Source organism: Nelumbo nucifera, chromosome 1 (assembly GCF_055504915.1).
Source record: "Nelumbo nucifera cultivar China Antique chromosome 1, China Antique-T2T, whole genome shotgun sequence".
Lineage (NCBI taxonomy): Eukaryota > Viridiplantae > Streptophyta > Magnoliopsida > Proteales > Nelumbonaceae > Nelumbo > Nelumbo nucifera.
In genome coordinates this window covers 57,188,581-57,202,173 of record NC_142649.1, presented here as the reverse complement: position 1 = coordinate 57,202,173, position 13,593 = coordinate 57,188,581, and the positions used below count along the sequence as shown (strand labels likewise).

General features: G+C 32.0%; 1 protein-coding gene across 1 annotated transcript; it reads right to left on the bottom strand.

The window, feature by feature from the left end:
* Positions 1-8,244: 8,244 nt before the first annotated feature.
* LOC148803299 (uncharacterized) lies at positions 8,245-9,043 on the bottom strand. Its single transcript, XM_088896793.1, has one exon. It carries the CDS (start codon positions 9,023-9,025, stop codon positions 8,744-8,746), a length of 282 nt encoding a protein of 93 aa, XP_088752919.1. The 5' UTR covers positions 9,026-9,043; the 3' UTR covers positions 8,245-8,743.
* Between the last annotated feature and the right edge of the window lie 4,550 nt (positions 9,044-13,593).

Genomic DNA, 13,593 nt, shown 5'->3' with positions numbered 1-13,593 from the left:
GAATGCTACATTCTTATTTTTCTTAAATTAATAAACAATTAATGAATGTTCTTTCAAAACGTAATATACTAATATATAGTCTGATGGCTGATTTGGCCATCTAATGACATTGTGACACATGGCATTTCAGAATAGATAGATGACACCTAGACACCATCTAAGTGATGATTTGGAGTCCTATATTGCAGCTTGTCTTTACCTCAACTGGCGACCTACCTTTACCGCCGACCTGACGACATGCCTTCACCGTTGACTTGGCGACCTACTTTTACGCCGACCTAGCGACCTCAACCACAATCTAGGTCGGCTTGCAGCACTTCATCCAGGGTTAGCCTGTAGCACCTCATCACCGGCCGAAGTGACCTCGACGCGAGAAGCGACATCCCTCGAGGGCTTGCCGACCTGACTGGGGACCAGACGGTGACCTACGAGATTTTCTCACCGACAAATTCGGCATGCATATCCCGACGCTCCCAAGTTTATCAGAAGTTGGCCCACATATCGAATGTTCCAGAGGATGGTGAACGCGCATGGCGGTTATTCTCGAACCGGTTAGGCACGACCTCTCAGAAATCTCAGATGCGGTGCGTGAGGCCCAAAACAAACAATGCCTATATAAAGGCACTAACCCCAATGACACAAGAGAGGGGCGAGTAAGCACATTCTATCTCTCATACTTTATGATTTTTCAGCTTGCAATCTACTACGAGAGTACTAACTTAATCATCGGAGTGACATCGCCAGGTTAGCCACCCCGGGTTCTCTAACATTGATTCCTTACAGGTTTCTCTAAAGAGCTATCCAGTTCAGCAATCAACCTAGCTCGGCACCCAATCTACCCCCAGCTCGGCCTAGTCAGCTCGGCATTCAAGTCCTCATCCAACAAAAGTCCTCCACTTTGGCCTCCGAGTCATCAGCCACCTAGAAGTATTCCGAACAATAGGGTGCTATCAAAAAACCCTTTATCAATTGGCGTCGTCTGTGGGAAACGCTACAAGAAACTAAGTTCTCACCTCTAAAATGCTAAGTCCTTACCTTCCAGAAAGCTAAGATCTCACCTTTTAGAAATCAAAGGCACTTTTGAGCGGCATCAACACTCAGAACGAATACCAATTTCTGGGGGCAAAAACATCTGTGATGAACTTGGAGAACTCCCCTATGACAATCAGACAAGTTTAGGCCAAACTCAGCATCCCCAGTGCCCCAGATAAATACCCCACTACCACATGTGAACGCCCCTCTCCCTGCAGTAGAGCCATAAGCATTTCCCGCCGGATCGAAGCATGGCAGTTCCATGAGATGAAGTATGAATTTCCAAATGTGAGCATGAGAGCAGCTCGACGTATTCATGTCGATCTAGAATAGACAGCAGTAGAACGACCTTAACAACCAGCAGTCTGGCGACAAGCACCTCGGAGTAAGGCTGTCCCCGCAGGTTGAGCCAATCATGGTTCCCACATGGAGTTGATGGCCAACAAACTAAGCAGCTCTACCGACTATATTTTAGCTCGGATAAGCCTCATCAGTCCTCTTGGCGAGGTCTCCCCTACAGATTAAACCCTTAGCGGCTCCCCCCTCCCCACCCCACATTTTATCTATCCATCTAAAGAAACTTTGAATTAACAAATTTAAAAATTATTTAAATATAATAATGAAATTATAAAATAACTTAAAATATTTATTAAAAACACCAAAAATAATTCTAATAGATATAATAAGATTCATATTATTAATAAATTTACATTTTTACAAAATTCACGAAAATATGTACCAACAATATAAATTATGATTTTATAGATTATTCAATTTAACATTAAAAAAAATATTATTTAAATATTTTAATAACTAAATATCTTAAATAACAACGTATTAAGAATAGCTAAATAATTATATAACAAAATATTTAACATTATGCAATAACTTTAAAATAAATAAAATTCAAATAACGAAATATTTTAAATATTTTACATATTATTTAAATATTTAGAAAACTAAATATTTAAAAAAACGAAATATTTAAAATAACTAAATTTTAATTAGTTAAAATAACGAAATTATGTAACAAATTTAAAATTTTTCTTAAGTAGAAAAATAATTATAATAGATTTCATAGCATTCAAATTAATACTCATTTAATATTTTACAAAATTATGTAATAATAGTATAAATAATAATTTTACAGATTATTAAATTCAATAAATAATTAATATTTTAAAATTTTAAATAATGATATTATTTAAGTAGCAAAATAATATTGTAAACTAATTTCACCTATATCAATTAATAATTATGGAAAATAACATTCAAAAAATTAATATTTTTTAATAATAATTTAAAATCTGAATCTATATTTATTTTATATTTATATATACTGAAATTAATATTTATTGCATTTTCACTAATTATTTATTGTTTTTTTGTGTTAAACATATTTTCAATAATTATGTATAAATCTATTTTTTATCCTATTTATCAAAAAATTTTCAATAATTGTTGGAGATTAAAGTACAACTATTTAACATTTTAAATTTAATTTATTTTACTTATTGAATTTATTGTATATTTGTTATAAATTTATTTTTAGTAATTATGTATTTTAGTTAGCATTTATTAGAGATTATACTATTTATTGACTAATTTAATATATTTTTGGTATTTATTTTTTTTTCTAATTATTGTATTTTTATTAGTTCTGTATTGTATTTTCATTATAAATTTATTTTCAATAATTGTGTATTTTCACTATAGATTTTCAATAATTATTGGAAATTAAACTATTGTTATTTATTAGAGATTAGACTATTAAATTATCTGAAATTAGGAGTGGTAATTGGTTGGTTCCCTTTGGTTTGCAAGTTGTTTGGCCAACCAAATCAACCTAGTCAAGTTGGTGAGTTGGTCATCCAAAACAGACTAACTACTAGTGAAAACTAGCCAACTTGGGTTGTAACGGTTTGGGTCAATTTTTAATTTGGTTGGTTGTCTAAAAGATTTAAACTTAAAATTTAAATTTAAATTTTAACAATTATAGTGGTATTTCTAAAAAATCATTTAAAAAATTAAATTTATAATATAAAATATTTTAGACTAAGGAATATGTGAGTTTTCCCACTTTCCCCTATTAAAAAATATATTTAAAATATAAAATGTTAATATATATCTATGTTCATGCTAAGTTGGTTTTGGTCAGTTTACAAATGGCCAAAACAAAATTGATCCAACCTGATCGGGTTAGGAAATTGTTGAACCAAAGCTGATAAAAAATATTAGAAACTGACCAACTCAGGTTGAATTGGGTCAGATTGGTTAGTTTCTTTAGTTTCATGAACAACCCTAGCTGAAATTAATTATTGTTATTTTTGTATTGTAAAAAAATTATTAAAAGTAGTGGGTCAGATTGGTCAATTGTGTAGTTCTGCATTTCTATAATTTTTTTTTTGCTTAAAAAAGCATGTGCATCATGGGTCCCCTCTATCTATTTGTATATATAGCAGGATGGTCAACATCAGCATGCTTCTCCTTGACTCTCTCTCTCCTCTCTCCTTCCCACTACTCCCATTAAGCCATGTCAATATTCCCAACCCAACTACCTAAAAATATTCCTAGAAATTATCTCATATGTATCTCCTTTAAGCCATTAGAAAAATATCATGTAACCTCACTCCCTAATCAATTCCTAAAATCTCTCTTCCGATCTATGTCCACTCTCTCTCACTTAAAATATTCATATTAATTAATAAATAGTTAAATACGATTAATATTTAATACAACCCATATGCAATGAGTATTAAATAGTGTTACTACCAAAAGTTAATAAATACGGTTAGTAAATAACCAAAAATTAAAAAATATTGTTATTAATTAACTCATCAGGAATTTTTAATGTATTTTGGGTAAATACTAATATTTTCATGTTAATTAACAATATTTTATAGAAATTGAAAACAATTTAACTAATTTCTACAAAATTGAGAATTATATTTAACAATTATTAAAAGTATAAAATTTTAGTTATTGCTATTATTATAGGTAATAATAGAAAGTAGATGGGGAATAAAATATTATAATGTTGGAAAATGAAATTATTCATTAATTTATTTTGGATAATAAAAGATAAATTAGTGTAATTTTGTTAGTAAGTTACCTAACAATAATAAATATTTAATAACAATTTAAATAATTTTCAATAAATCTCCATAATTACACAAATGTAATAAAATTTTCAAAAATTTCCATAAAACTACATTTTCATAAAATAACATTTTTTGAAATTAAAAGATATAAAACTTTTGAAATTTTATTTAAAATGTATTAAATAATTATCTAAAAATATTAGCATATTTTGGAAATTTCAGGAAAAATTATTACATTTAATAGATTTTGGAAAACTATTGAAAAATTATTTAATTTTCATTGTAAATTATGGAAAACTATTAAAGATAAAAGACTATGGGAATGGAAAACTGTAAGTTAAACCAATAATTACACAAATTATTAAGATAAATTTGTATAATATTGGAAAAAGGAAATTATTGATTAGTTTATATTAGAAAATATAAGATAAATTAGTATAATTCATTAAATAAACCATTTAAAAAGAAAATATATTATTTAATGACAATTTAAAAATAATTTTGAATAAATTTTCAAAATTATACAAGTGTAATAAATTTTCCAAAACTTTCATAAAATTACAATTTTTTGAAAATTAAAGACAATTTAGTGTACTTTTAGAAATTTACCATTTGGCTGATACTCAATTTATCCTCTTGATCATTTCTATCATCAAATAGAATATTGGGTTGAGGGGACAATGTTTTCAAACCAGATCAAACTAAATGGTCAGACCGGAAAAATTGGGAATCGATCACTTGGCCAGTTCCGTTTCACCCCAAAAACGCTTTTTGGCCAAAAACCATTGATTTAGTTAGCGAACTACTAACCTGGGCGATCGAACTGTCAAACCGAACAACGGTGTTTGGCCATTTTTTTGTTTTTTTATTTTTTATATTTTTTTGTTAGAGTGGGTCGTCCATTCGGATCGGACAATCGAACCATTCAACCCAAGAACTGGGCCCCAGAACGGTTCCCTATCTGGTCCAATTTTACAAACTTAGGACGGGGAGTGGGTGCCTTGCCTTGAGCCTACTCGACACTGTGGACAGGTCGGCAAAAATTTGAGGATTCCCAATCCTTGATGAGGAGTGTGTGCCTTGCCCTGAACTCACATGACGTTGAGGATGAGGTGGAGAAATTTGAGGATTCCTCATTCCTAACGAGGAGTGGGTGTCTTGCCTTGAATCCACCTGACACTAAGGATAAGGTAGAATGTCTTGAGTAAGGGATGGGGATAGGGATAGGGTGCCCCGCCCCATTGCCCTTCCTATATAATTGTTAATTATTAATGAAACTAGTAAAAATATTAGCTAATTATTTTTATTTATTTAAAGTCAATCAAATTTTCATTTAAAAATAATAAAATTAACAAATAATTACAGTTAGATTACAACTAGAGGACTTCAACATCAACATAAAAATCACCTTTATGTATAAAATAACCACTAAACAAGGTTCACTTCAGTTAAAAAGTATTAAAGGGGAGATCTTACCAAACAGTACTAAAAAAGTCCTTCGAACCAATCAATTAAAAGACAAAAAGCGGACACCAAAGCCTTGATAGAGAATATAAGAAACTACAACCAAGCAAAGAGAAAAAAACTCCACACCTACTCTACAATTACTTAAACAGAAAAAAGATACTAAAATAAATAAAAGAAAAAAGATAGTGGAGAATGGGCCCCATTATCCCCTGATTTATTTTATTGTGTATTGCGGCTTTTGCCTGCTCCATTAGTGATAAATCTTTCCTTTTTATTGGCCACAAGGCACAATGGATTGTATAAATGAGCAACAATAGCCGACAAAACAGAGAACAGTGCATGAAAGGAAGAACCACAGAAATGATGAGCAAAAAAGCGACTTAGCTCAAATTTAAGCATGGTTACATACGTCACAAAAGTTTCTTGAATAATTAGACCTGTTCATGGGCCGGGCTTAAGTCGGGCTTTCACTCTGTATTAACAGATTTTTCTAAGGCCCGAATTTAAAACCGGTCCAACCATCGGGCCTAAAACTTAGGTTTGAGCCCGACCCTCATAAAAAGTCCAAAGCCCGGGCTTGGGCCCGAACCCGAAATTTATCCCATGTTGTTACTACTGCTAAAGTGGCTGAATAGAGAGAGAGAGAGTGAGAGAGAAATTATAAAGAAAAAAATAAAAAAAATGATATATTTAAATTAAAAATATATATATTTCAATAAATATTATATCATTTATATATTTTATATAATATATAAAATACATATTATGTATTTTATAAAATATATAATGCTGAGTCGGGCCGGGCCAGGCTCAGGCCGGGCTTTTTTGACAAATCCCGAGCCCGACCCATAACACAGTCAGGCTTATTGTGTTAGGCCCGTGGGCCTAATTACATGACCAAGCCCAACCGGGGTGCGGGCTGGGCCAGGTCGGGCCATTGGGCTACCCGGCCCATGAACAGGTCTATAAATAACAGAAAATTTAGTCGAATGTTTTAAAAACGGACTCGGAATCAGAAAGACTTTAGTCACCAATTTTCGGGTTAGTGGTTTAACCATCCACTTCAAATGGATGGCCAATTATAATTTAAAAAAATTAAAAATTAAAAATTAATTAAAATAAAAATGGCTAAAAGACGTCGTTTAAATCAAACAGATCAATGATTCTATAATTCGGGTCAATAGTCATTAACTAAATCAATGATTTTTAGCAAAAGAACAATTTAGGGGTGAAACAGAAATGGTTGCCTAGGCGATTTCCGGACTGAACAGCCCAACTATCTAGGTCAATAATGATTCAAAAACCATGATTTAATCATTTTGAACCAAAATGAAAATACAATCACCGTTCATTTATTAAGAAAAGGAGAATAGATTATCTTACATTCAAGATAGATTACCTAGAAAAATAACTGAAAATATTAATGGTACTTTTTCATATTAATTATTACTTAATTAATTATAATGAATAATAAATACATGATCAAATCAGACGCCTCGCCTCGATTTTTCTCTAACATATGATAGTGGCAAATTAACAGATAAGGGTATTTTTGTTACAAAAAGTTTGAAATTCAAAAGCACATCTTCACTTTTTGGATTATAGCTTATGCAAGTTTCCCTAGTGTATTTTTGTGTCAGATACTTATAGTTTGAACGATGGATGTTTAAATTTTTTAATTGAAGAAATCGAGAGATCAATTGGTTTCTTCTAATAATCGAGAGACCAAATTAGATAATAGGAAGGACTTGTTTGGTAGAAAATTTTGATTACAATTAATAGAAATCTCTATGATATACAAACATGTTCATTTTTCAGATTTATGTGGGGACCAGCAAAAGTTTATTTTCTAGGGTTTCACTTTCTTCTAGGTGGGTAAATTAACTTTCCCATCTAAGGGAAAGTTGCCAATACTTGGATGGTACAAAAATACCCCCTTTAATAATGGAATTTTTATGGTTAAGATGGTCATTGCCTTATTTACATGAGAAGTAAAAGAATATGGATAAGTGGCTTACCGAAAAGCGAATGGCGCATAAGTAGGACTTGTGTGAAAATGTAGATAGGATCCAAAATTCAGCCACTGTATAGAGTTTCTTTACTAATTTCTAGGGTTGTTCACGGGTTGATTCGGTTCGGTTGCACTTGATTTTGTCAACTGAACTAAAAAGTCGGGTTGAATTTGAGGTGAATCGAAACTGACCAATAAAGAGAGAAAACCAATTTTAAATTTCATTTTATTTAACATCAGTTTAATCGGTTTTATTTAAACCGAACCAAAATTAATGCTTGTAGCCTAAAACTGTACCTATATGTTCCCTGCATTTCTGATGAGTTGCGGTTGGCTAGTTGAGTGTTAGCCAGTCCCTATATAGGTCCAACCTGTACCTATAGTTGTCTCTTTGATTTTCACTCCTATGAATAGACTCAATTTTTTACTTTTTTTGTGCCACTCCCTATATTTATATTTAGCTTTTGTTAGTTAGATCATAGATGAAAATGAGTAGAAAGTAGTGGTTGTCAATCAAAAGTAAAAGAGATGAAAAATATATAAGATATATGAATTAGAAAAGGCGAATATATGTAAGTATGCTTGGGTCGGTTTCACATAAGGTTACAAAAAGCATAACCGCAACCAAACCAGAACATCGGGTTTTGCCATTTTATAAACCGAGACCGGCCGAACCATTTTAGAAACCGACCATGTCGGGTCGAGTCGGTCCGATTTGGTTGGTTTGTTTGGTTTACAATATCTTCTTTAACATGCATGTGTTCATGGTCAAACAGTGGGATTACTTTGAGAAATCATGAACTTGATTTACGTTTCGTTTAGGTGTGTAAGTATGGCTGAGATTAAGGCCGAGTTGAGTCAGAGCTGTATATGTTTAAAAGGGAAAAAAGGTAAAAAAGGGACAAAGTATTCTTTACATGTATGAGAACAATTAATTGACATTTACAACATTTACAGAGGTTTTCGTTTCACAATCACAATCTTCAAAAATGAAAATCTTCAGGCTAGAGCGTATGACTTTTCTGGGGTTTCTCTATTTTCTTTTTTCCGGTTTATTCTCGATTTCCATTCTAGCGTTGTTGGTCCAAAACTTTCAGACAGACTCCGTCCGTGCATTCAATGTCTGGATGGATCAATTGGGACCCCAGCAGCTCAAGTACATAACTTTTCTAAGAGAATCCTCGGATTGCTTCATCTGCTGCTCGTCTCTCATGGCTTTATTATTGCTCGCCATGGCCATGGAAGAAGAAGAAGATAGGCTCTTCGTAGCCTGAGAAAATGATCCAAGATTGCCCTTGGCATGTTGGTGCAACGATCTGAGGGTGTAATTCCATCTGCATAGGCCTTGATCTTTCATCACTTCAACAGCCCCAACAGTAGCTGCTGCAATCCATGCTCTGCTGGTTGAACTCATTTTTCTTTTCTCTCTCTTTATCTGTTTTTAGTAATAATTATCAAAATTATTAATAGTTATCAATATTAAAGTTCCCCAATAATTTTCCAATTTAATTATTTTCAAAAAATACTAAATTTTCTGAATAGTTATGAACATTATAAATATAATAAAAATTCCCCAATAATTTTCCAATTTAATATTTAACAATTTCCATAAACCAATGTAAATGAAAATTTAAATAAATAATTCTTATTAATTTTAAAAATTAATAAATTTCTAAAAATTAATTTTTTTATTTTAAAATAATTATCAAAATATTATTGACAATTTTAGGTAAAAATTATCAATTTTAGATAATACTAATATATAATAAATTTCATATAATACTTAATGAATATTTAAATATTAAAATTTATTGTTTAATAACTATTCATATAAATATATTAATTTTTAAAAAGTTATGTATTTATGAATAATTATTACTAAAAATATCAAAATATATTTATATTTTAATTATTGTAATTATCCTATATGTTTAATGTTTTGGAAGTTTCCACCTTTGTTACGACAGTGAGATGGGACGCAAGGTGATGTGGCTAAAGACTAAGAACTCGATAATGTGGCAAAATGATGGGCTTGGGTAGGGTAAAGGCAAGCTCATACTAAACTCGATTGTTGCGTTTATTTTTCATTATTTTCTAAATATTGAATTCAAACTGAGTTTAAACTAATATTTTTTTTTTACTTTTATTAAATGTCAACATATTTAGTAAATTGTTATTGATGCACAAGTTAAGTTATGATATTATGATAAGTTTATTACTATTTAAGATTTTTAATAATGTTAGAGTTTGTTATTATATATTAATTATAGTATTATTGTAATTAATTTTAAAAATAATTTCTAAATTGAAATTAAATTTTATTACTTTATAATTATATAATTATTATAATCAATTATTAAATTTTATAATGACAATATGAAAACATTATTCATAATTGTAATAGTTTTTTAATTATTAAATTTTATTACTTTTATCATTTGGCTTATTGTATTATTTATTTTTTCTTATTAGTATTTTAGATAGAAAAAGGGGTGAAAAAGAGACATTAAAAGTAGATGGCTTATTGTAAGATAGATTAGGAGATGTTTTAGAAGGAAGTTTTAGGTGGGGGAGATAATTTAGGAGAAGAGAAGATTTAGTTGATTGGGGAAGAGAGAGAGAGAGAGAGAGATGAGAGATGAGACTAGCTTTGAGTGTCTTGTTTACCTTAGAAAGTTTGTGTACCCATTAAAATCTTTTTGAGTGTCTACTCAAATGTCTGTTTACCTTGATATCCTAAATTCCATTAAGTCCTCAAATGTCTACTCAATCTTCCCATGATCAACTACTCTCTTAGATACCAAATATGGGGAATTTTAACTGGAACATCAAATGGGCTGAATCAACTAAGATTCAACCTTGTATCGTGTCCATATTTAATTGGCTTGGATAAATGGCTAATTCAAAAATGAGTTGGATATGGGTTTGCATCCATTGATGTATTCGAATTTTGGTTGTGTGACCACCACTTCAATCATAATCTATACTATATATAAATCAAAGTGATTCCGCATGACCCTCCCTCTCCCTACACCATACAATGCTAACAACCTTGTAGCAAGACATATTGCCATCAAGTCCTCCTTTCAAATGAAATACCGACTTACAAGTGCCAATGTTATGATCCTTGGGTTTAGGTACAAGAACCCAAGTGTAATTGTGCTTAATAGTTATACCTAAAAAATCAATTGTCACGGAAAAATACAAATAAATGTAAAACGTTAAAAGTGCCTTTATGGCATAAACATTAACAAATACAATGTTTCCCGGGACATCTATCTCAAGTTGTAAAAAGTTAAAAGTGGCCTTATGACAACTATCTCAAGTTGAGATAGATGTCTTTCATGCCTAACTTCTCCCAAAGGTCATTGTGCCACAAGTGGAGAAGTCCCTTTTGACACACCTCCCACTTTCAAGTTTTTTCCAAATAAAAGTAGTGCTTTTCCTATACTTGGCTTTGACACTAGATCGAGGCACAACACTTTGTTTCTTATTTCTCCAAATGATTAGATTGCCCCCAACCAAGGTGCAATATCTACTTGTACACTTCCTATCATCCACTAACCTAGCCTAGTTTGAATTTGTATAAACCTCAACCTTCAAGTGCCCATGCTTCTTGAACAAAAAACCAATCCCTATAAACTTCTTGAGATATCTAAGCAGTCTCTTTACTACCTCTATATGAGCAGCATTGGGAGCATGCACCAGTTGACTAAAGACACCCACTGCATGGGCAACATCAAGCTTAAACATTGATAGATATAAGAGCCTCCCACGAGTCTCTAGAACTGTTTCACATCTTTTATGGGATCTCCACTGCAATTGCCCAACCTATGGTTTGTGTCAATAAGAGTTTTAGTAGGCTTTACTCTTACTTTACTTGTGTCCCACAAGAGATCTAGGACACATTTCCTTAGTAAGAACATGCAACTTCAATTCCAAGGAAATAGCATAAGGGGCCCAAATCTTTATTTCAAACTGAGTAGCTAGGAAACTTTTTAATCTTCTAAAACCCAATCACCAGTGCTGACAATGTCATTAACATAGACTATCAAAGCTACAATGTTCCTTCTTCATAAAGAGGGTGTGGTCTGACTAACACTATCCAAATCCCACTTGTTGTATATCCAAGTGAAATATATTAAACCAAGCCCTTGGTGACTATTGGCCTTAAAGTGTGGACAAGCATAGGCCTATCCATACCTTGTACTGAAATTTAATTAATTATAATGGGAGAAATGAGGATCAAACGCTAGACTACTTGGTCAAACAGGCTCTGATGCCATATTATTCATGGAATGAAGAAATAAGGAGGAGATGAGAGAAGAGAGAAGAAAAGAAAGAGGAAGACCAAATAAAAGAATGTATAACCAAAAAAATCAAACAGGCTCTTCATTTGCCAATCCTTCATAATAAAGAAATGAGGATGAACCTCAAAATATACATCATGATACATAGAAAATTAAATCAATGATAGGAATGTTGTTGTAATCTCTAAAACATTCAACACATTTTTTTAAGAAAAAGAGTATGGAAAGGAGATTATATATGAGAAACCAATGTTTTGAATCTTCAAACCTGCTCCATTTGTTATTCTAATTTGATCTATCCCAATGTAGGATGAATGGAGTTTCAAGTTGCAAAGATCAATAATAAGATGGTTAATAGCTTCAAAGTCCAGCACTAGTCTCCATCATTATCTATTGAAGTAATATTTGTAGAGCATGTTTTGATCGACTTGTGTCATTATCCTTATAGTATACCTAAAATGATAGTTTCTGGAAATATGGTTCTTTTTTCTACAAACCTAGAATGGTTCAATGCTTGTAATATCTAGCATGGTTCAATGGTTGTAATATGGTTCTTTAGATGTGTAGATAGTTACAAATCTTAAAGAAAGGAAATCTTTCTATCTCTAAATATATTAGTAAAGCTAAGTGTCTCTCTAATAACTTATCTATTGTTGTTAATCCCATTAATTCTACAAATCTCATGTTATTTGTCTTAGCTAGTCTAGGTTTGGAGTATGAACCAATGGTCATTGTTGTCACCAATGAAGCATGGTTAGAGAAACATCATCCTAACTCCATGGAAAATTCGCCATCAGCCAATCCCAGTTCTTTCAAAGGTAAAACTCAGTCCTCTCAACAACAACCTTGGAATGGTTCTTATTTTAACAATCGTGTTCATGGTCATGGACGTGGTGGATTAGATGGTCGATATAATGGAGGTTGAGGTCGTGGTTGTTCTACCATTGTCTATCAATTGTGCAACAGTCCTGGAAATTGTGCATTGAAATGTAAGCGACTATATGATCTTAATTTTAATAATCTATAAATAGAGGAATCTGAACCAACAACTTTTCATGGAGCCACACATAATATGATGCCAAATGTTGATAATCTTCAAAATCATTCTGATTATGGTGGTTCAAATCAGGTTAAGGTTGGCAATGGGGCAGATTTGCAGATTTCTCATATTGGTTCTTCTTTGATGTCTCATGATTCTCATATTTTTATGTTGAATGGTTTGATCCATGTGCCTCACATCTCCAAGAATTTGTTATTTGTTAGCAAGTTTACTCGTTATAAAGATCTCTTATTTAAATTCCATTATGACTATTTTTCTTTGAAGGATTATACAGGGAGACAAATTCTATGAGGACCCATAGAGATGGGCTTTATTTTTTCCTAGGTAGTCTTGGCATTAAGAATGATTTTCCAGCAACTTTCATATGTTAACATTCTTCCATTCATGGTTGGCATCAATGACTAGGACATCCAGCTCTTCAAGTGGTATGGCAAGTGATCTCTATGTTCGGACTCCCATTTATGCCAACGATGTTCCATTTTTGTGAGTCTTGTCAGTTAGGGAAGAGTCGTAGGTTGCATTTATTTTCTTCTAGTAGTCAATCTAGCGCTCCTCTAGATTTAATTTTCTCAGATGTTTGGGGTCCATCCACTATTGTGTCCAATAATGGTT